The sequence below is a fragment of the Lissotriton helveticus genome, chromosome 11 (genome assembly GCF_964261635.1).
Source record: "Lissotriton helveticus chromosome 11, aLisHel1.1, whole genome shotgun sequence".
NCBI lineage: Eukaryota > Metazoa > Chordata > Amphibia > Caudata > Salamandridae > Lissotriton > Lissotriton helveticus.
In genome coordinates, this window is record NC_136072.1 from 917707009 (window position 1) to 917731590 (window position 24582).

Sequence of the window (24582 nt, forward strand, 5' to 3'; positions counted from 1 at the left end):
GGTCCCAGAGCAGGAAAGGGGTCAGGGATGCTACTCCCGGTATTTCCTGATTCCGAAGAAGGATGGCAGACTTCGTCCAATCCTGGATCTCAGGATCTTGAATCTCTATCTGAGACAGGAGAAATTCAAGATGCTCACCCTTGCTCAGGTTCTTCAGGCGCTGCAAGAAGAAGACTGGATGGTGTCGCTCGACTTGCAGGATGCTTACTTTCATATCCCAATCCTGAAGTCGCACAGGAAGTATCTCCGTTTTACGGTGGGATCGCAGCACTACCAGTTTGCGGTCCTTCCGTTTGGTCTTACTACTGCGCCTCGAGTCTTCACCAAGGTGATGGCAGTGGTGGCGGCGCATCTCAGGAGATCAGGGATTCCAGTATTCCCTTATTTGGACGACTGGCTGATTAAGGCAGAGTCGTCAGAGAGAGTGCTCCATCATCTGCGAGAGACAACCCAGTTGTTGTACAGGTTGGGTTTTTCAATAAATGTACCCAAGTCTCACCTGGTGCCCTCCCAGCGCAACCTGTTCATAGGTGCCGTACTGGACACAACCGTATGTCGTGCATTCCCTCCCCCTCAAAGGATTCGCGACATACGGGAGATGATTCCTTTATTTTACATTGGAGCGGTCGTTCCAGTCCTGAAGGTCCTTCGTCTGCTCGGTCTGATGGCTTCTTGCATTCTGTTGGTCAACCATGCACGCTGGCACATGAGGGCGCTCCAGTGGTGCCTCCGCAGGCAGTGGTATCAGCACAACGGAGATCTCAGGGAGTCAGTAATGATCTCCAGAGAAGCTGCGGCGGATCTGTCTTGGTGGGGCGTGGAAGGCAACCTGTCACAAGGAAAGCCTTTTCAACTGCCTCCATCGGTGGCCACAGTGATAACGGATGCATCCACTCTCGGGTGGGTTGCTCATCTGGGGGATCTGGAGGTCAAGGGCCTTTGGTCTCCAGAGGAAAGGTTGCTTCACATCAACCTTCTAGAATTGCGGGCGATTCGTTTGGCGCTCAAGGCCTTCCTCCCTTCCCTTCGCGGTCAGTCGGTTCAAGTCCTGACGGACAACACGACCGCGATGTGGTACATCAACAAGCAGGGAGGGGTAGGGTCGCAGTGTCTCTGCAGAGAGGCTCTGCGTCTCTGGTCCTGGGTTCAGGACCATCAGATTTGTCTGATGGCGAATCATCTGGCCGGGGTTCTGAACGTTCGTGCAGACAGTCTCAGTCGTCAGTTCTCTGCCGACCACGAGTGGAGGCTTCACCCGGAGGTGGTTCACGACATCTTTCATATGTGGGGGACTCCTCGGGTGGACCTGTTCGCCACTCGCGAGAATGCTCACTGCCCGTCATTCTGCAGTCTCCAGTATCCGATGCAAGGAGCCTTGGGGGACGCGTTTCAGTTGAGTTGGGGAGGTCAACTCCTTTACGCGTTTCCCCCCATACCCTTGATTCCTCGGGTTCTGAGGAAGATTCGCCAAGACCGGGCCCAAGTCATATTGGTCGCCCCGGACTGGCCAAGAAGGGTGTGGTATACAGATCTTCTTCACCTCTCCTCTCACCCGCCGCTCCGTCTCCCTCTCAGGGCAGACCTCCTCTCTCAAATGGAGGGGCAGGTTCTACACCCCCACCTCCAGACATTGCACCTTCATGCCTGGAGATTGAACGGGGCAACCTGAATTCCTTTTCCCTCCCGCCTGACGTTGTGGATGTCATCTTGTCAGCCAGGCGTGACTCCACTAAGTCCATCTATTCTTATAGATGGGCGAAATTTGTCTTGTGGTGTGGGGAAAAATCTATTGATCCATTGAAGGCCCATTTGTCTAATGTTCTCCAGTTTGCCCTTTCTCTGGCGCAGCAGGGGCTTGCGGTTGTCACGGTGAAGGGTTACCTTTCGGCGCTGTCGGCATTTCTCTGTTTGCCTGACCAGCCTTCTCTTTTTAAGTCTCTTGTGGTCTTAAGGTTTTTGAAGGGTCTCACTAATAAGTTCCCTCCTTCACCTTTTATTGTGCCTCAGTGGGATTTGAATCTTGTATTGACTTTTTTGATGGGTGCTCCCTTTGAGCCTCTCCATAAATGTCCCATGAGGCTTCTTACGCGTAAGACAGTCTTCCTGGTTGCAATAACCTCGGCAAGGAGGGTTAGTGAGCTTCAAGCTCTTAGTTCCAAGCCCCCATTCATGCTGATCGAATGGTTCTTAGGACCAGGGCTGCTTTTCTGCCTAAGGTGGTAACTCCCTTCCATCTAGGACAGTCCATTACCCTTCCTACTTTCTATCCTCCCCCTCACCCTTCCAAGGAGGAAGAGAGACTGCACCGTCTGGACCCTAAGAGGGCGGTGTCCTTTTACTTGGACAGATCCAAGGACTTTCGTTTGGAAGACCAGCTCTTCGTTGGATTTGCTGGCTGCAAGAAAGGAAGAGCGGTCCATAAAAGAACTTTATCGAGATGGATCGTCCTCTGCATAAAGATCTGCTACTCTTTGGCCGGTAAGGAACCACCAGAGGGTATAAGGGCTCATTCTACAAGGGCTAAGTCTTCTTCCTCAGCATTGGCTAGAGGCGTACCTGTTGAGGATATTTGTAGGGCGGCAACTTGGTCTTCCCTCCACACTTTCGCGAAGCATTACTGCTTGGATTCCGAAGTGAGGAGGGACGGTCACTTTGCTCGCTCTGTCCTTCAGGATTTCCTGGTTTAGAAGAGTGGGCACCCTCCTCCGGGAGTGGGGACTGCTGTGGGACTCTATTCACAAGGTGAGGAATCCACACGGCAGATGTATCTATCAGAAGAACAAGTTACTTACCTTCGGTAACGCTTTTTCTGGTAGATACAATATCTGCCTGTGGATTCCTCACTGACCCACCCGCCTCCCCGTTGTCCACTCTTCTATGCCAGAGTTATTGTAATGTAATGTATATATATTTTGTTGTCAGGGAAATGTTTCAACTGCTTTCCTGCTTTTGCTTAACACTGTGTGTTTTGCCTTGAGTATTGTGTGCTATGTATACTTGTATATTTCTACTGTAATTGGTCCGTCCGTGTGCCTCGATGGCACGGAAAAAAGGGCGGAACTGATGTCATCACGCCGGCGTGGGCCTATTATAGGCGTTGGTGACGTCAGCGGAGTCGCGAGCGAGGTCGTGTCTCTATGACGTCAGGAGTCCACGTCGGCGCGAGGCTACAAAAAGAATTTCCGAATGTTGCTGACGCAAGGGGTATTCACAAGGTGAGGAATCCACAGGCAGATATTGTATCTACCAGAAAAAGCGTTACCGAAGGTAAGTAACTTGTTCATTGGGATATATGGTGGAACTCGTGGAAGCCTGACTTCAGTGTAGGTCGCGACATAGTCTGGTCCAGGAACGGCGACTGTTGCAGCCTGCACCCTCTCTTCCTTTTACCTATGGAGACAAATAACTGTGCGCTGTAGTGTCTGGAGTACGATCCTGCTTATTAGGAAAGTCTTTGACATTCATGGCCATTGAATCCAACCTAGCTCTGATTTTCAGAAGCAAGAAAAGTAGCTCCACTATTTTATGCCATCTTTCAGCAGTGTGACACAGTACCTTCTGACTTATTTCGTAATAGATCCGTGTGACCCTCTGTCCAAGGGTATTTCGGGATCCGTTATTTCCAAAGCAGAGCTCAGTTTGTGCCAGTAGTTCAAGGTGGCGGACAGCTGCACTCTTTTTTTGCTCAGAAGTATTTATTTTTGATTAGCTGATTTCGACCCAAAAGAAGAAAGTTAAAAGTATAAAAAAAGGAAGAGAAGCAGGAAATGATTGTTGCGAGGAAATGGGATGTATTACATAGTGTGTTTGTGCGCCTCACCTTGTAATACATTTACCAACCCCTTCAGGACCAGTAGGTTTTGTTTGTCAAACATTATTTAACCCTGGGTAGCTGTGGCTCCGAGCAGCAAGACTTACACAAAGGAACAAGTGTAAAACATTTAAACAGCACCAAATTAATTGAAGAAGATATCGACAACATACAAGAAATCGGACTCTAATTTATAAAAAATATACTGTATTTTTTTCTGTGTTTTTAGATATCACAACAAAAAAGATCCCCTGAAGGGTTCCAGAAATATAGAATTTATAAGTTATAGTAACTCAAAGCATTTCACTCAACCTTGAACAAGAGTTGGCAAATTCACCAAATTTGACACAAACTTTTCCCACCAAAAAGTTGGGCTAGTTTAGTGCGGTCACTTAGAGCCACTTTATGTGACCAACTCAGTAACAACTCACTCAGGGGAACCAGCAAGGTCCTCAGAAACAGTTACCTCACAGGTAGAAGCAATCCTCAGTCAGTTCAAGGCACGTTTATGTGTTGCAGTGGTTTCCTATAGAAGTTGTCCTAATGCAAGGGATGAAGGATGCTGAATATGCCCAAGGTTGCTGTGGATGCGATGCGGTCGACGTGGGCTCTTCCTGCTGCTACTCCTTGAACCACGAAAGGGTTGAGGGGGTCCTGGTCACAGGGTCAATGTCCCTCAAAGTCCTCTCTGTGCTGGTGGAAGTCCAGTTGCCACTGGGCTACCAGTCATCCAGAATAGTGGTCATAGCCTAATCCTTCCCTGGGTGATAACTCGTCTTTTGGGCAACCAGGCTGCATTCCAACAACTTTCCCAGGCAACGCGAACTCGGGTGCAATTTTGAGCATCATGTCCTGGTCGTTGGTTCTGCATGGAGGTGAATGGCGGCGATCGGAAGGTTCTGGGCTATCACCTTGTCCCAGCAGCTTCTTAACTGTTGTTGCCCTGTGCTGTGAACAGTAGGTCAGTCAATTGACCCTTAAGTCTGTTTGCTTGACTGGGCTCTGGAGACGTCTTCAGAGTGAGCAGGATGTAGCCCCTCTCCCTTGCTAGCCACCAGGTTCAGCAGTGGCCAGTCCATGCCAGTGCAGCCTCTCCTTGGCACAGTGAAGCAGGATAGACCATCTTCGGCCCTTCTTCCAATCCAGACGAGATCTGAGTTTTGTATGCCAGGGGTGCCCTATTTATTCTGAGAAAGTGAACTCCGGGTAGCCCATGGCCATCAGTAACCATGGGCTACTAGGTTCTCTGCCTTCAGATGACCACTACCTGGGAAATGTGGCATCTGGCTATCCCAAGATGCACCATTCTGCCCACACCTAACATGGCAGAACCCCTTTCTCAGCATCCAGCGCTTCCTAGCCCAATCCAGAGGTGTGGCTACACGCCGCTAAAAAACAGTTTGACAACCGTTTTCCCCCTCTCCTTTCCAGGTGCCAGCTAGTTATCCTAAACAATGGGAATGTCCCTCTCCCAAGGGGAGAGTGACACCTCTCTCCAGTAAGGGCACCTATTGTCTCTTTTCCTGGGAGTCGTTAGCACTTCTCCCTTCGAGGGCAGAAAGTTTTCTCTAGTCCAAGCTCCATGTGTAGCTATTAAGGGCACAGGGGTTTGAAAGCAATTAAGTGGCAACTTTGTGAAAGTTGCCCACTGTAACTGGTTACATGAATTTAGACTTGAGAACCAAGTCAGACTTAATGTAACAAGTTGTTTATTACCTTACAGTATCAACTTTGGTCATACACAGCTTAAGGGGTCAGCACGTAAGCTTGCACAGCCAAATGTCTTTCCACAGTAAAGGTGACTGTTTTGCATTTAGCTGTCAGAACATGTAAAATACATATTGTGCCCATGATATTTGCTGCTGCGTGCCTTAGAGCTCAGTAGGCCTGCCACATGCTTCAGGGGGACATTTGACTTTGCTAGGTCAGGCTAGCAGTTCAAAACTGCTCTTCTAGTCTGTAATGGCAGACAGGGAGACTCGTTTTACTTTTGTCATACCTAGGGTGCCACATCTAGTGCAGCAATCCCGAGGGTAACTCTCTAACTTACATGCCCTTGGTATCATATACTGGAGACTTACAGGTAAGTTAGACATGCCAATTGGGTGAAATCAATGTAATCATGGGCATCAATTATGGGTCATCAGGGGGTCACTACTGCAACCCCCGAAACCACCCATTGTGACCCCCTGCCACCCTGCTTGCAACCCTGGCGGTGCGTCAGCCTTGGAAAGCACTCTGGTGGCATTAAGTCAACTGCATAGTGAGCAACTCTTGACCTGCAGTGACATCATGATGGCCTGCAAGCTGGGCATGGGTGGATGAATGAACTTGTCTCACTCGTTGCTATGGTAACCCCGGGCAGGGTTGGCCAACAGTCCTTGATTTGATACATGTATGTATCTGCTGCAGGCCTGGGCCAGAATGCTGAGATAAAGAGCACGAAGCGCACGCTGCATAGTTGTGCTTGATTGGACAGTTACTGCACATGCTGCAGCTAGCAGCATGTGTGTTTAAGTGCAGCGCACCTGCTGCACCCTACCCTAACTGAGGACGTGGTGCCTGGTGCGGTATGTGCACAACAGTGTTTAGGACTGCCTACTGGTCCGAGGGCCGTCTATTTGGTGGCGCAAAAGTGCTACCAATAATGATGGCCCTGAATATAATATTGGCCATCCCTCGTGCGGCAGTAAAATCTGCAATGATGTGTGTGGATGCTAGGTGTCAAGACTCCAGAGTGACTGACCAGAATCAACGCAAGTTCAGGACCGGGTCGTGAGTGACTTGCTTCACTTAATTGTCACTCTTTAACTGAATCGGACTGTCGGACCTCAGTGGACCGTGGGGCAGGTCATGACGTGAGAGAGTAAGACTGACTGAGCTGTCGCATCGACTCTACTAGAATCTTGACTCATAGACCCCCCCTTTGTGGTGGTGCCGGTTGTTGTGGCTACTGTGAGCTGCGCGGGCACTGAGCAAACCTCTCAAAGAAGCAACAAGTAAAGTAAGATAAGATTATCTGTTTTTGAAGTTCACGCAAAATTTTCAAATGCTGTGCTGCAAGCGTCAGAAATCATTGTTAAAGAGCACACATTTTAGGTTCAACCCTTCTAGTGGTCTATCCATCATTTAGGTAATGTGAATAACACATTAATTGCCATTGTTTAATGTCGAACGTTGCATCTGTGTAGCCACAGCATGTGCACACCAGTCAGTGCTGATGGACTGGACAGCAAGACATTGTTTTGAACACCATATAGGCCAGAATGGCCGCGACGGGTGGGCGTTTTCTCAGGAGGCTGGAAGGGTGGGGCAGGTTTTGTAGCAGTGCTACGGTTTTAAAAGCACTGCAAAGTTCCTTGTATATTCAGCAGTTTTTGGGTAACAATAGTGTCAAGTTAACTCTGGCGATTTATTATTGTACCTGATGGGAGTTTTGTACAGTGGCAGTTTTCACTTGTCTAAGGTAGCACAGAGGGTTAATATGCCTGCTGCAAAAAACGGGTACCATGCATATCAAAGAACAATATTTTATGTTGCTTACTCAGTGGGTTACTGCTTTTGTCACAGATATTCTGTTGTTACTGTGCAGTTCATAAGTTACATTTGTAATCTAGCACAGAGAGTTACAAACTGCCGTCTAAGAGCTGCATGGTACAGGTCACAAAGTTATGTTTTTCCCAGTCTTTCTATCCTGATGTTGCTAAGAAATGTTTGTTTGGGTAGAAATACATTCTCATCATTAAAGTCGACCCTAACCACTGTGTTATATTCTGAATCGCGAGTTTGTGTTTCTCCAGACCAAGCACTCTTAAAAAGTGCCTACTAGTATGACCGGCAAGTAAATCTTACACCTTTTAGTTTACTTTGCCTTATGTAGCATTTTCTATAAACTGATTTACACACATATGATTCATTGTCTCTGTATGTGTGTATATTGGACTTTGAAAATATGGAAAGTTTTGCTTTAGGAGCAATGATTACTGGAGTAATTTTTAAATGCGGAATGTAATATCTGCATTTGTAAAGCAAGCTGTCCTGTGCCAGCGATGTGCATATTTTCTGTAGAAGAAATTATAATGATAGTAAACCTGGAAATGTTCAGTGGCTCCACAGGTTTAGAAGTAGGTATACCTTGTCATGGAAAGAACGGTTGCTGAGCGAACTTGACCTGCATCAAATAGCACTGTGATCTATGTTCCAAGACTGATATTTAATTACATGGTTCTCTTAGTTTCTAAAACAAATGAAAACATGAGCTTGTTTTGAACATTATAGGCCCATCAGCCTTCACATTTTATAAATTATTTGATATTGATAATGGCTGATTTCAACTTGACTAGCGTATTTTCCATTGTTGTACACTACTTGATAGGATCTTAATCAATGCTACATTATCATAACTGTATATTGAAGATACTACCTGAAACAGTGTATGTAAAATTTGAATTATGACTGTTTACAGGGTACTTCTTTTGTATCTGTAAAATTATATTCCAGCCTCTTTGTATGATGTAAGTAACCAAAACTTAGATGCATCAATTCCTGTGATAGCACCAAGCCAAAGGCCCCGCAATGTCACTTACTTTGATTTCATGGGGTCCAAAGGTCACAAGATGTCATCTGGTCGAATGCCTTGCGATTTCACTTCCTGTGCCATCATCGAGGTTGGGGCAGCAAAGGATAGGTGATGTCACTTCCTGTGATGTCATCAAGTCAAAGTTTGTGATGGCTTATCCTGTGGTGTTAGGTGGGGGGTTCACATAGCAGGTGATGTCACTTCTGCTACCACAGGCATTTTGATGAATCAATGTTCATGAATGCAGCATGCACATTTTGGGGGTCAGGGCGAAGAGATCTGGTTAGCAGGCCTCGGTGCACTCTCAAAGTCAAAAAAGTAGCTTCCCAAATACCTCAGGTTGACCATAGAAAAAAAGAGGCATTCCCTAACAATAGTTATGAGAAAATAGTTACCGGAAGAAAGCTGGGATGAGAAAAAAACTTGCAAGAGGGAGATAAAAAGTCAGAAAGTTTTGGATAATGGAAGAAAGAGAAATACGTGGAATTTAAACTAGTAAGCCTCGGAATTCAGCAACCCCAGCTTTCAGCAATGCTGGCTCTTGGCTCCTAGCGAAAGCATTGGGCCCTAGTTATTTTTTAATTTAATTTTAAAGCACCAGCATCTGAGTGAGCACAGATCAACAGCACACAGCACACAGCCTACAGGCAGTTTAAATCCCTTGAAGCTACTTCATTACCAGATGGCTGATAGAAGACGTGAGGACCGACCATTATGGATGACACATTTCAGCAGTTTACAGGGGTTTGTACTCCCATTCAGGAGATGAAACTTGGGCCCATATTTATAAACATTTAACCCAACACAGCAAGCCACCGTGCTGCTCTGCGTGAAAGGGGGCAGGGATGAGCTGTATTTAACATTATACATATGCTCTTTGCCTGCACTTGCACATAAGCTGCTGTCCAGCTCCAATGCAAGCTCCCGTGCACATTGGTACAAGGATGCCTGCTTTGTAGGCAGGATTGCTTTATTGTTTTTGAGTAGGAATGGGCATCTTCCTGCACACAATCAATCTTTAGAGGCATTGTCCTCTTTCTAAGTGTGCAGCAGAATGCAGCATGCTTAAAAAGAGGAAACTAGGAGATTTACGGATATTTCTCCTTGTTACTCCTCTGGTGGGAAGGTGTACAGAGCTCCATCACTGTTGGTAAGTCTGAAAATGTGTCACAATGCATGGGTGGATGCATGGGAATGCCCAAGCTCCACCCATGGCACGCCTTCCTGTGCAGTGTAATGCAAGGCAGCAATTTGCGCTCCCTTGCGTTACTCCAGATTTATCAAGCATGCAAGGTATTGGCTATCAGTTACCTAAAGGTTTAGTAACATTTGAACGTATATCCTTCGGGTTCTGGGGCTTTTTCACCAGGTCTGATGCAGTGAATAGCTTTCAGAACCGCCCCTCTCTCTAAATGGGTGTATTAAGAGAAAGACGGTCCTCTTGGGACTCGTGAGGAAGGACACATGAATTTAGATAGTTGTTGCATGTCCTGGACTGTACCGACTTGTAACAATTATACAGATCGACGTAGAAAGTTTGGAACACATCCAGGATGTCCTGGGATGATGTGGATATTTTCCTAGCGTTGATCTTGATAGTGTAAATAATCAACCTATTCTTAGTATACTTCAGGTAGTTCGCCAGTAATTTCCCAGCTCTGTTTATAGATACCACTCTCAGCATCATAGACCTGTACCCACTTCTGGGTCCTCTTTGTATTCTCTTGTACTCTTATTGTAGGTCGTGTAGTTTCAGTAGATCAGCTGAAACAACAGTGTGTCTAATAGACTAATTTAGTGTTTTTATTTTAGATTCTACCTCTGTGAGTTGTTTGTTTAGGGACTTGCTTTTGATCTATGCAAGGTTTAAAAGGGTCCAACTGAGGGAGGCCTTCAAGGCATCCCATCTGATAGTGACAGAGGTGTCTTCAGGGGCGTTTTCGCTTAGGAATTGGCCAATTGCTATAGCGATCTTCCTCCCGATGTCGTCATCCTCTAAGAGGTCATCATTAAGGTGCCATTGTTTGGGAGTTCGGAGGGTGAGGAGCCTAAGTTCGAAGTCCAGAGATGTGCAGGCATGGTCCAAGTCCATTATCAGTTCTATTTTGGAATCTTAGACCATTGTGAGTAGTGGTATATTTACTAAGAGATAGTCAATCCTGGTGAAAGAATGATGAGAAAGGGAGTAAAATGTATAGTTGCTGCCTAATGGGTTATACAACCTCCAACCATCAATCAAATAGTTTTTATTTTTTTACAGTGAAGCTTCATTTGCTTGTGAGATCTGCTGCCCAGAAACACATGTGGTAATCTATCTAGGTTCCTGCCCATCGTATGGTTTAAGTCCCCATCTAGGATGACTTCTAGATTATCGGGGAGCTCTGACAATCGCTTGCCCAGCTCTTTCCAGAATTATACAGTTGTCATTCGGGGCATATATGCTCACAAAAAAAAAATCCTTGTCTTTTATTTTAACCTTGGTGATAAGCCATAGTAGAGTTTGGTGATCACGTGTATGGGATAGCACAGTGATTTTGTGTCTCAGAAAGTAAAGAGTGATAACTCAGTTTTGTTTGTTTGTTTAGTACTGGGGAGCGAACAGACTCAGCCATCTAAGAACAGTACAGTTTGGCATCCCCGTTGAATGTCCCTCTTGTACTAATATTATGTCCCCCTTGTACTAATATTATGTCCCCCTTTAGCTTACTGCAATAGTCTGCAATCTTTTTACATTTCAAGGGAGTATTCATGCCCTTGGTATCTACTGGAATAATTTTAAGTGGTGCAGTCATTTTGTCGATCATAGAATCAAGTGGATTATCCACCGGTGAGTACATGTGGGTGAAGGGGTGCAGGGTTTGAGGGACAGTACGTATCACATAAAATGCTCAGAAAAGTGTGGTGCAACTGCCACAATTGTTGAAGTTGTCATAGTAGGAGGAAGTTGTGCAACAAGCCTGCCATAGTCTCCAATGTGTGGGCGAGGGGAAGGAAAGGATGCAAGGACATGGGGGAAAGAAGATTAACACAAAAGCAGAGACAATGATATAACTCAAAACCCCAACCCACCCCAGAAATGCATAAATACCACGTTTTCCCACACTTCTTCAATATGGAGAGAGGATGGTCACAAGGAGGCCGAACCCAGTAACTGTATGAACCAACTCCATCTTATGGGGAGGTAAACGTTGACAAAGTCCTATCTTATATAATGATGGCAAAGGCACATGAGCGTAGAAATGACAAATTATTACACGGTTCAAAGTAATCTACCCAACCACAGTTGTAATAACAAGGTGAAGAATATACTAAACGGACGTTAACACAGGTTATCTGATAGAGACTGTTGTGGGAAACTTTAAGGTAAGGAATCGAAGTGTCAGACTGGATCTGGAGATTTTTTCTTCAGCAGTAACCCTGTGCGTCATTAGGTGGCATCGGTTGGCTCTGCGCCAATCGTGGACGCTGGGATGATATCACAGGACCTATATAGATACCACTCATGCATGCTGACGTCAGTTCTTTCTTTTTCCGCGCGTGCCTCGCGCAGATCCGGAGAGAGCTACCCTTGGCCACTTTTTGGCTAACTTTTTTTCCGACCTTTTGACAACATCTTTTCGAGTTGTTGACTCTTGGTGCGTGGAGGATGTCCCAGCAAAGGACTGGCTTCAAGCCCTGTGGTTCCTGCCACCAGATCATATCCAGAGCCGCACCTTGTGTGCCTTTGGTGTCTGGAGCACGACCACGACCTGAAGTCGTGCTCCAGTGATGGGCCATGAACCTGAAGGCTTTGTGGGAGTGGTCCAGAAAGCTCCTGGAGGCCCGGGGCTTGGCTCCACGTCGCTTCCATTCTAGTTAGAGGGGAAGGTCTCGAGAAGGTTGCGAAGCCCATGCTCCTAACACTCCAAATCCACTGCCGCACCTTAGGGCCCTGCAGCGTCGGTCCGGGGCCCTGGGACTTCGACGCTGGCAGATTCAGCCCTGGTTCCGGAGCCTTCCTGAGGATACAGGCCTGGATCTGAATCGATGCCGGTCCATCTCACTCGTCATTCCCCGACATCGATCCTGACGACGCTCCCGGCGTCGACCGTTCACCTGGTCGGGGACGATCCCCAAAGTGGACACAGATCCGAACCGACATTGATAGACTTCGGAAGGGACTTTTATCCATGTGATCGTTCCTGGCGTTCCTTTTGGGCCAGAAGGTGAGGAAGAGGGCTGGGAGGGGCCGCTGGACCCTTTAATTGACCAGCTTGAGGTATCGGACTGGGGAATGGACCTGAGTGAAGCCAGTGGCCTAGCACTTCCCCTAACACTGGCCTGCTTTCTGCCCCTACTATGGCTACAGAGTAGGGAGCTTCCTAAGCTGTGGTGGTGAGGAGGGCAACCAAGGTCCTCTGCCTCGAGCGCCCTATGGTGGCAGTCAGGACTAACCTCCTGACCGAGGTGCTTCAGCCCGCAGCTTCCTCTTCTGCACCCCTTTTGCTGTTCAATGAAACCCTCATGGACGTCCTTTTGGGCACTTGGTCCAAGCCTAGCATAGGGGCTCCTGTAGATACGATTGCCCACCGCCCGCTCCAGGAAAACCAGCATTACTGACCAAACACCCCTCCCCTGAGAGCTTGGTGGTCCAAGCCTCTTCATCAAAAGGCACATTCCTTTCTGCTTCCCCAGATAGGGAATCCAAGAAGCTTGACCAGCTTGGGAAGATGTTCTCTTCCTCCAGCTAGGCATTGCAGTCTGTGAATACTGCATGCCCCTTGGGCTGCTACTCCCATACTATTTGGGATACAGTCGTGCAAGTGCTGCCTCAGTGCCCAGAGGAGGCCTGGGCCGCTCTCTCTCAAACTATTGCAGTTGGGAGGGATGCAAACAAATTCACCATACTATGTGGACTGGATACCACTGACTCACTGGCCAGAACGATTGCCACGTCGATAGCTGTTAGATGCTACGTCTGGTTGAGTACTTCTGGTTTCTCAGGGCATGTCCAATCTTCCTTGATGGACATGCCGTTCATTGGCACTTCCCTTTTTGGTGATAAGGCAAACTCTGCGCTTGAGTGCTACAAGGATTCTTGAGCTACGGCCAGATCCTTGGGCCTCACGGCTACCTCAGGTCCACCTCAGTCTGCCTTTTGTCCCTTTCGTGGCTGCGGAAGGTGCGCTTGGCTATGGAAGGGGCGCCCAGCCACATCCTGTCCAGTGCAGCCACTGAGTCTGCAAACGTTCCAGCCTCCGCATGGCCGTGGAAGTGGGACCCAGCATCCTCGCGGGTCAGGGAGCCATTGGCCAGGCCAGTCCACCCTTTTCTCCCCTGCCGCAGCCTCCAAACCTTCCTAGTCTGACGTTTTAGGTCCATCAATGGGCAGTTGGAGGCAGGATCCGCCATCACCTCCTCCACTGGTGATCATCACGTCAGACAGGTGGGATCTGCAAATAGTTTGATGGAGCTACTCCCTCCCCTTCGAAACTACCTCTGCCTCCATGCCCCCTTCTTATGATTGCATGACGGAGGAGCATTTGACACTTCTCTGACAAGAAGCATCGGCTCTCTTGGCCAAGGGAGCAACAGAGAGAGTCCCAGTGCACAAATTAAGCCGTGGTGGTTATTCCCACTACTTTCTAATACCCAAGAAGAACAAAGGCATGCGTCCTATCTTAGACCTCCAGGCCCTCACCTTCTTCCTCCGGAAGTTAAAAATGCTCACCCTAGCCCAAGTTCTGTCTGCACTCGACTCAGGAGACTGGCTAGTGGCGTTGGACTTGCAGGACACCAATTTTCATATCCCCGTCCTGCCGGCCCACATACGTTACCTTCTTTTCACGGTGGGCCATGAGCATTTTCAGTTCGCCCTGCTCCCCTCTGGCCTTACCAAAGCCCCTCGGGTGCTCACAAAGGTGATGGCATTGGTCCAGGCTCATCTGAGCAGATCAGGGGTTCCAGTCTTCTCCTATCTCGACGACTAACTGTTGAAAGCAGGTTCACCCACAGCTTTCGTCTCCCACCTCCAGACTACTGCGTACCTCCTGCGTTCCCTGGGGTTCACTATCAACGAAGTTACACATGGCTCCCTCTCAGACACTTTCTTTTATCGGGGCTGTTCTGGACGCAGTGCAATTTCGGGCCTATTCTTCCCGAGCAGCAAGTCTGGGATATTCTAGCTATGAAACAGATATTTCAGCCTCTTTCCCAGATTTCTGTGAGAATGAATGTAAATCTGTATTTGTAAAGCGCAAACTACTCACTCTTACAGGTCTCAAGGCACTGGGGGCCGTTGTGCAAATTAAGTGAGCTATTGCCCAGAGTTACATGGTGCTGAGCTGCCGCCGGGGATCGAACCGTGAACCCTGTGCTCCGAAGTCAGCTGCCCCGGCCGCTGCACCACACCTCTCCACTGTGAGACTGCTGGGCCTCATGGCCTCCTGCTTCCTGCTGGTGGATCATGCCAGATGGCATATGCGGACTCTGCAATGGGATCTGAAGTTCCAGTGGGCGCAGCATCAGGGGAATCTTTCTGACTACGTCCAGATCTCGGAGGGAATTGCAGTGGTGACTAACAAACCAAGATTGGGTCAGAGGCAGATCTCTCTCCTTTCCCCAACCAGATCTAACATTGCTGACGGATGCGTCACTTCTGATATGGGGATAGGGCGGGCTCCTGGGAGAGGCAGATATCAGAGGCGTCTGGTCTGCGGCGGAGTTCGGCCTCAATATCAACTTTTAGGAGCTCTGGGCGATCAGACCGGTACTAAAAGCATTCCTTCCCTCTCTCAGGGGGGGAAGTGGTGCAGGTTTTCACCAAAAACACCACCACCATGTGGTACTGCAACAAACAGGGCAGGGTGGGGTTGTGGACCCTTCATCAAGAGGCTCTCTTCATCTGGACGTGGTTGGAACATCAAGACATAACCCTGGTGGTTCAACACCATGTAGGGTTTCCTGAACGCCAGGTCGGACGAACTTAGTAGCCGGTGCCTAGTCGATCACAAATGATGTCTCCATCCAGAGGTAGCGCAAGGTTTGTTTCAACATTGGGGAGAGCCTTGGTTAGATCTGTTCACCGCCGAAGGGAATGCGCAATGTTAGTAGTTTTGGCTATTGGAGTTTCCAGGGCAGCACTTTCTCGCGACATCATCACTGGAGCTACGGTCTTGTGTATGCCTTTCGGCCTCTAACACTTCTGCCTTGAGTGCTCAAGAAGATCAAGCGCAACGAAGCTCAACTCTTCTTGTTGCTCTGGACTGGGCACAAAGAGTCTGGTACCCGACCTTCTGAGCATGGCCATCCTCCAATCAGACTGCCCCTTCGGGAGGATCTTCGGCCGCAGCAGCAGGGGAGGGTTCTTCACCCGAACCTGTCCAGTCTCCACCTCCATGCATAGAGATTGATCGGCAGCAGTTGACAGCTTTTGACCTTACGCCTAAAGTCTGTGATATCTCGGCAGCCAGGCGTTCCTCCACTAAACCGGTATATGCCTGTAGATGGAAACATTTTGTAGCACGGTGTACAGCAAAGGCTGTCGATCCCCTTTTTCCTCCTCTTTCAGAGGTTCTCATGAATAAACTTTCTTTGCGACAGCTGGGATCTGCCCTGGGAACTCCTAAAGGAAATCTTTCAGCCATCCTTGCTATCTTCAGCTTCCAGATCACCATTCTTTATTCAAATGTCCTATTGTTAACAGATTCTTTAAGGGCCTTACTCATCTATTCCCTCCATCTCCTTTTGTAATGCCCTAATGGGACTTAAATCTGGTTCTCACCTATCTCATGTGTGCTCCCTTCGAGCCTCTTCATAACTGTCCCCTTAGGTTGCTGACTCTCAAAACTTATTTTCTTGTGGTCATCTCTTCTGCTCGCAGGGTGAGCGAGCTGCAGGACTTATCTTTGAAGCCCCCTTTTCTGCCTATCCGGATAACGCGATGCTTCGAACCAAGCCTTCATTCCTTCCTACGGTCGTCATGCCTTTTCATGTGTGACAATGTATCACTATGCCCACCATTTATCCCCCCATCCCATCACTCCAAGAAGGAGAAGAAGAGACTCCACCGTCTGGACCCAAAACGTGCACTGTCTTTTTAATCTTGATCTTGATCGCAAAAAAGACTTCTGGGTGGATAATCAACTCTTCATTTGCTATGTGGGTGTCAAAAAAGGTTGGGATGTTCAGAAACGGATCATCTCCCAATTGGGTTGTCTTTTGCATCAAAACATGCTATGCTTTGACGAAGAAGGACCCTCCTGTGGGGTTGCGTGCTCATTCCACCATATCATCGGCGGCGACCACGGCATTAGCACGTGGAGTTCCAGTCCTTGACATCTGTCAGGCAGCAACGTGGGCATCCTTGCACACATTTACCAGACACAACTGCCTGGACAGCCAAGTCCTGAGGGATAGGTATTCTGCCCCTTCGGCCCTTCATGACTTTCTGGTGAAATCTTGGTTCGCAGACCCTCCTCCGGGAATGGCATTGCTGGGATATCTATTCTAAGGTAAGGAATCTCCAACTAACAGTCTCTATCAGTTGAACAAGTTACTTACCTTCAGTAACAGTGTATCTGGTAGAGAAATATGTTTGTTGTAGATTCCTTACTGCCGAACCATCTCCCTGCTCTGCAAGCTGATTTCTAGGGCTAGGGGCTGCCCTCAAGAGCCCTAGTTTTGATGCACCAATGGTCAGTGTATTTCATGACCTTGCGCTTCTGGCATGGAAAGTGATGTTAAGAACTGGCATCAGCACGCATGTGCGATGTCATGCCGGTGTCGACGACTAACACAAAGGTGACCGGCTCCACCTAATGACATGCAGGGGTACTGCTAAAGAAACATTTCTCCAGATACAGACTTGACACCTGGGCGGAAACTCTAAGGTAAGGAATCTACAACTAACATACGTCTCTACTGGATACTTCGTTATCGAAGGTAAGTACCTTGTTCAACAAGGCCCACATCACAGTTTTCATGCACTTATGGCTCCACCAGAGATGAATATGAAAGAAAATACTATAATGAACATCATACAAATTGGAGAATTGAACGTGATGAAAAGAGGCAAACAGGAGAGCCCCATTTACCATAACCTCATGTTACCATGTCTGATTGAGTGGCAGTATCTATGAAGGTATGGAAGGTCCGAGGGGGCAGTGAAGATCATGGGTTTCCCTTTAAACAAGATGCAGAACTTGCCTTTTTTTTATTGGGGCATTTTCATATCCATCAACAGAGAGATTGCATAGCATTTCCAACTTAGAAAATTACTGCGTTTCCATATGACTAAAGCAGCGTTAGGAGTGCCTCTTTGTTCTCACACCAAGCACAACACAGAAATAAAAAAAAATTTTGTTCCTGACAAGTCTGTGAACAATTGATGCCCTCCAGTTCCCTGCAGTTAGGTGTCTCATGAAGGAAATTTAGATAGTGTTATGTTGTGTGTGAGGGTCCTGTTGACCGTCTGCAGCATGACGGATACGTGACAGGTACGTCTTTAGGGGGCCCATATGTCTTTGGGTCTGGAGCTCACAAGTAGGAGCTCTGAGTATGTTGTTAGTTGCTCCTGACAATAGATCAAGTCCTGTAACCATTCCTTAAATTTAGGAGCCCTTCCACGTCCCCATCTACATGCCACGTGATGCTTGGCTGACAACAATCCAAGTGACAGAAAGCGCCTAATTGATGCTTCTTTATTTTCTGTGTAACTCCCCAACGCTGCTGGTGGGGTAAGGTATATCTGTGTTCCCACCATAAACAGAATGCGGAACTTGGCCAAACACACAAAGGAAAATGAAATGGAGAGGTCTAGCAGAGACTGGCTGAGGTCCAGGAAACCTTTCCTGGCAGCCACATTTTCTTTAATGTAGCCCTGCACAATATATATTTTGGCTCCATTCCAATGTATGCATTTGATTTTTCTCATGAGAGAGTATTCTGTATGGTGATAGCAAAGTGATTGGAAACTCATTGTTCTCGGGCGCGTTGATGAAGCATCAGAGGTGCTGGGAGGTTTCCCGGAGGTAGGCTGTGTGCTCTCTCTATTTCGAAATCTTTCTCAAAGGTGAGCACGAGTGAGCGTAAAATCCACAAATCTAAGAATTCCGCAGATGAGTTTGAGACGCACTCCACATTCTCCCATTGGTCGAAAATATACAGATTGCCCCTGCGATTGCGATGCTGACGTTTTTACAGCTCCCACGCCATCACTCATCTTCTGTGTTGGTAAGTCAGTCTGTTTTTGTCCTGATGTGTTGGAGTCATCCAAATTGCTAATTCTGGGTTCTGCTTCCGTGAGTCTATTGGCAAGACCTTTAAAGTCACTGCAGAGAGCTTGTATGTCATGGTGCATAGCAAATGTATTGGCCTTAGTCTCTTCCGCAAGACCATGAAGCGCACCCAATTGCTGTATAGTGACATCGATGCCAGAGAACATGTCTATTTTGGGAATAATTGGAGAGTCTGGCAGAGGTAGTTCTGCTTTGGAGCGTTTTAAAGTGGTTTTAGTGTCCTTAGTCTCCTTGAGGTCCTTTGCCTCTATGATCTGCCATTCCAAGATACCTTACTGCGCAGCACAGTTGTGAGCTGCCTTCTGTGAGAAGCTGCGTAGAGTACACCGTATGCAAAAAGTAGCAAAGCTTGCTGGCAGTTGGTAGAAGAAATTCAAGATTGGCAATGGGTTAGTAGTATGTGGCTAATGGGCGTTGTTGGAGGCCATGTGGACAGCTAATACAGAATATATTTAATCTGGTCAGTTATTGATGCTGGTGTTAAATGTGGTAGGCACCAGTGTGTACTCAAACGATGGAAGGGGATGGCTGACGTTGGGTCTGTGGATGGAGAAGTACTCCACGGCAAGGGGAGTTAAGAGCAGGCAAGTGGCCTGGTCGCACATGTACTGTCTTCAGTGGACAGTGCCAGTGTAGGCCACCCCAATGATCCGATCCCTGCCCTGCTAGTCTCTACGTCTCCCGTGGCGCTCATTCGTCCGTGTTGCTCTGTGCATCCCGCTTGATTTCATTCGGGCCAATGGTGACCGCCATTTTGGCTCTGTCAATCAGGTAGAGGAGATCAGGAGAGAAGCAGCGGGAACACCGACAAACAAGGGAGCTTGTGTGCCCTGAACACGATGGTGAGATGTTCAGGAGTTCCGCTCTCTTTAGAGCTTTTTATTATGTAGTTAGTCCATGTCGGGCATATGATGTGGAATGATAGAGCTCAGAGCCCACGTGCTAGGCTACCATCATCCTGGAGCCCAAGCCACGCCTCCATGTCTGTGAATTCTTGAGACCTGAAAGAGTCGGCACATTCTTACCTAAAAATAGGGTTTTCTTCCCTCAACTCGGAAGGAGGTTTAGCTGTGGATATTCTGCAAAGTATATTAGAAACAAATGGACTCATTTGGAAGAAACCGTGTTTTCCATAGTGGTGGAAACATGAACATGACTTTAAGGGCTCTGCTAGATAAGCTTGTTTACTTGGGCTCTCCTTCCCAAGTAGGGAACATAGCATTTGCGATAACAAGCGCCCTTTCCTAATTCTGCAGTCAAACATCACAGAGATCTAAAATGCTCATTTCTTCGTAAAACTAATAGACTACTTGATATAAAGAGAACCCGTTTTTATTGGGTTCCTCGCTTCTGCACTGACAAAGTATTGTAACACAAGACTTCATGTTTCTATAGTGTTAAATGTCTTTAAATCACAAATAGAGCAGAGGTGTGGATAACACATAGTGTGTGTGTGAGACAGTGTGTGTATCAAAATGTAAATATATTTTAAATCACACTGCCTTGCGGCAAATTATCTTAAAATAGTTGGGGGGCAATGTAACTAGGATGAATTGCAGGCAAACGCACAGTTGAAATCTAATTATCCTAGAGTGTTTTTTTCTCAAATTTGACAATAGTCCAGGTCTAATGTTCTTCAGGGAGAGTTGGTAACATATATAAGATTTCAATCTTAATCGCAGTGGCCTAGGAATGTTACTGGTAGTTGTTCTGCAAGGGTTCTCAGCTGAAACGAGATAATGGAAGGACAGTGGGCCAGATGTAGGTAATTCTATTTTACTGATTCATAAATACCGAATTTTACTGATTCGGTATTTATGAATCAGTAAAATAGAAGGGGGGAGATGTAGGAAGAATCGGTAATTGAATTACCGATTCTGTAACAATCGGTATTTACACGATAATGCCCATTGATTCCTATGGGCATTGAAGCCCATAGGTATCAATGGGCATTACCGAATCGGTATTTACCGATTCAGTAAATACCGAGTCCAGCAAGGGTGCAGGGGGTGTCACTTTGACACCCTCTAGCACCCCAAATACTGGCATGTGTGCCATGTGGCAGACAGACATGCCCTAAGGGCATGTCTGTCTGTCACATGGCATAGGTGTGCATGCACACCTGGATTCGGTATCTTACCACCCAATTGAATTGGGTGGTAAAATACCGAATCTGTAAGCCCTTAGGGACTCTGAAGAGTCCCACCTACATCCCGAAATTACCAAATCGGTAAAATTACCGATTCGGTATTTTACCGATTCTGTAAATTTACCGATTCGGTAAATTTAACGAATCAGTAAATGTTGCCCCCTACATACCAAAAACCCATTTACCGGTTGATAAATGGCCACCTACATCTGGTCCAGTATATTTCAATCTAGACGGTTTTATTTTTCCTGGGTAGCAAGTAGCCGGCATTCTGATTGGAATTGTGTTCAGTTCTTACGGCCTGTGTGGGGTTTTGAGTTTGTCGAGGTATATTGAATGTTAAAGAGTTCTATTGTTAGTTTTTGATTAATATGTCAATTGTCATCACTTGAGTAGCCTGAATCGGTTATTATGCCCTCAGAGGCATGTATGGATGAGAATGGTGCTGATTGGTGAGACCCCAAAGGTGGATGGTAATTATGGATCTAGGGAAAGTGTTAAGCAGCTACAGAGATCTAGTCAGAGTATAAGGTTTTCGTGTGAAATGGAGACTGCCAGCAATGCACAGAAGGAGGGAGAGCACCGGGGAGAAAGGGAAAGTACCAAGTACTTCAAGTGGAGGGCAGAACACTACAGCAGGGCTAGATGGAGAGCGGGTGTGAGCGCTTCATGCGTAGTCTGTGAGTAGATGGTGGGTGTCAAGCAGATTCAGAGCTGGTGGATTAGGATATATTAATGTGACTAGTACAGTGCTTCAAGTACCAGACTATAGGGAGTGTCGGTAAATGGGTAATGATGTGGCGGCGTTGCATTCAATCATTTATTTAAAGCTAAGTTGTGTTAGATGAACCTTTTCTATTAACTGGGTGGTTTGTTTCAGTGCCTCATTCGTTTTCTAAAAGACTGCGTTATTTCTCCTTCGTAAGTTATCCCCTCCTTACGAAATATTCTTATTTCCAAGGCTTAACCTCTCCCAATTTCTCGCTTTGTTCCTTGGACCTAAACCTATCTTACTTAACCAGGTATCCTCCTCATCGATCTGATCAGATTTATTTTGTTCTGCTTTTTTTCCAGCTTACCCTGCAAAGCACCAAGTCCCGAGTGGCGTTCTTTGAGGAGCTATAGGAAAGGATGTAAGCCCTCCTGTTTGTTACACTACAAAAGCTCTCCTGCAAGAACAACTCCTCAACGACTCGCACAAGCATGCAGACACAAGCCTCCCTTACACAGCTGCCATTGTGGACCTACTGCCTGGAGAACTCTGCTGGACAGCATTGTCCTCAAAAAGCATTTTTATGGTTTACTCCCTGTTAAGTGCAGCTTAAGTTGCTCGTCCTTGCTTCTGAAGATAATATTTCTTGAAGACCTTATTGCTTTAAGTTGGTGTGCCGCTTCCCTTCTTCCTTTTCTCAGGTCCCCTTAGCAGTGACTCTTCAGCGTTGCTTGTGTTGTGCTTGAATAATGGCAAATTACCTATTGAGGAGTGGAAGAGTGAGGAGTGTGGGTGACAAAATGGATGCAGCAAATCTGTAAAGATGTCTGCAATAATTTATGGCTGTATTTTAAGGTAACTGTTCATGGTCCTATGTACTAATGCAATTTCTACACCCATACACCTTCCTGCCTTCTGCTCTGCATGTTCTCCTGCCATTCCCAGCACCTACTTGCCTAAACCCACCCTGTGCAATGAGCTTGCAAACTGCGTCATGAATGTGAGCACAAAGAATTCAAAAGGCACGTATGGGTGTGATTTTTGCTATATCTTTTTAATACCAACCATGCTATGGCATGTACAGGATGCGTGCAGAGTCAGACTCACAAACCAGGTTGAGCCTCAGAGCCATTTTGTCTTGCAAGAGTTTTTTTTAAATGTGTGCAAGTATATGCCACACATATTTATGTGTACCTCTGAAACTGAATATGTATGTCTGAAATTCAGATTCCAAAATGTATCCAGATTGGGTCAGACACTTGGAAATCCATGTGGCCATTACTATTTTGATGCAACATGTTATACTGTTCGAAAGAGCACCTTTTTAATGTTTCTTTTTTTTTTAATTAAAAAGAGAAAAGATGTCACCGATTTGTGTAGTGTTTGTGCTTGGTTATGTCAACCACGAGGACGGATGTCTTGTCCCTTTTGTGACTATGAGAGAGTAAGTTAGTGTTAATACATGCATGATGCCACTACTTCTCAGTGTTAAGTAAAAGACGCATTCTCTAGAAATATTCGACCACCAGACTGGAACCTGTGTGCAGGAACTGTGAAAAAACGGATTGGAAAAATTATGGTAGCATGGTGTGCTAATGATTATGTGTGTCCCTCATTGGCATGGACACAAGGCAGTCCAGCCACCACAAGCCTTATTTAAGATTCTGGTTATCTGAGAGGAGAGCTGAAGGCTGAAATCCTCTTCATAAGACATAGATGTGTTACCTTTTCTTGATAGTTACAAATAAGGCACTTGTCAATTATTTTTGAGCTCATGAGTTGAACCTGAAGTGCTAAAAAAAGTACTATTTGACGGAGACTAATAACCAGATATTCCTCACCATAGAATATTCCCCAGATGTCAGACTGGATCGGAAAATCTTGGGCAAGACCATTGCGCACCAGTAGGTGGCATTAATCGGCTCCATGCCAACGCCTTACTCTTCTAAAGTGACGCAGTGCCTTCAAAAGCGCCACGCTGACATTTGTTCCATTCTGCTCTAACAGCGCAGTTCCAGAGAACTACCTTGGCCAACTTTTTTTTGACATTTTGACAATGATTCTATTTTTGAGCTTGCTCCCAATGTGATAGGGACATGTCCACTGCAAAACAACCTGGTTTCAAGCCTTGGAGATTGTCACCATCAAATGTAAGTGTCGGATCACCATTGGGATTGTCTCTGGTGCCTAGGTCAGGGCATGACCCCAAGGTCTACGTTGAGTGCAAGTTGATGCACCTGAAGGTGATTCACTGGCAGGCAATGAAGCTGTTAACAGCACAGCCAAAGAAAGCTCAATGCCTTTTTTGGTCCAGCTCTCACTCCCGGTCAAGGAGCCATTTCCATGGACACTAATCTTAGAGGTCCAAGACCTCTTCATCGAAGTCAGGTAAGTCCAAGGTTCACAAAAAAGTTGCAGCATTATTCTGCTTCACGTGTTCAACTGCATGCTTCTAGACCTGCTCCTGCCCTCCACCTGCAAAGCCAGCATCAGGGTCCACCTGCGCTACCCAAAGTTTCACAGCCTGCTCAGTTACGGGAGTTGTACAATGCCATGCATGCCATCTTTGGGACTCTGACTCCGTCTGGCCTGCCTTTGGTCTCCACAAAGCCAATAGGTGCCCTGCCGGCAGGTTTCCTCTCAACATCAGGTGGGCGCTCAGGATCTGAGACGATACCGGCTCAGGTAGATTTAGGGATTTGTAAAGCGTATGGCTATCCTGGGGCATCCCAGCGCTGATGCGAAACAGGACAGGAAGATGTTAGCACATGAATTTAAAACAGCCATGTTTTAAGTCTCTTTTCGAAGGAAGGTACTGTCACTCACCCTGAATCTGTCCCATCTGGCACCTGCCACGATGCCATTGGCACAGCTTGGCGATGAGCCCATCGTCATCATTGATGTCAACCTGGATCGCTAGACGCAAACCCTTGGAATTTCCTCCTTTAGAGTCATCCTATGAGGAGAAGGTGTATGGTTCCTTGGAGGAGCACCAGACGGATGAGCAAAACTGGTATGAGGAGCTGGGAGATGCCAGTGAACTAGACACTTCCC

The 24582-nt window shown here is 46.9% G+C and overlaps 1 protein-coding gene across 3 annotated transcripts in view; it reads left to right on the top strand.

The window, feature by feature from the left end:
- The window catches only part of NF2 (NF2, moesin-ezrin-radixin like (MERLIN) tumor suppressor), a 493960-nt gene extending 471065 nt beyond the window's left edge, over positions 1-22895 (top strand). For all 3 annotated transcript variants that reach the window (XM_078667193.1, XM_078667192.1, XM_078667194.1), the window contains one exon: positions 21891-22895. Coding sequence is in view for 2 of the 3 variants with exons in the window: in XM_078667192.1 (XP_078523318.1) it covers positions 21891-21941 (51 nt within the window). In the remaining variant the exon portion in view is untranslated. The remainder of the gene's footprint in view (positions 1-21890) is intronic.
- Positions 22896-24582: the final 1687 nt, after the last annotated feature.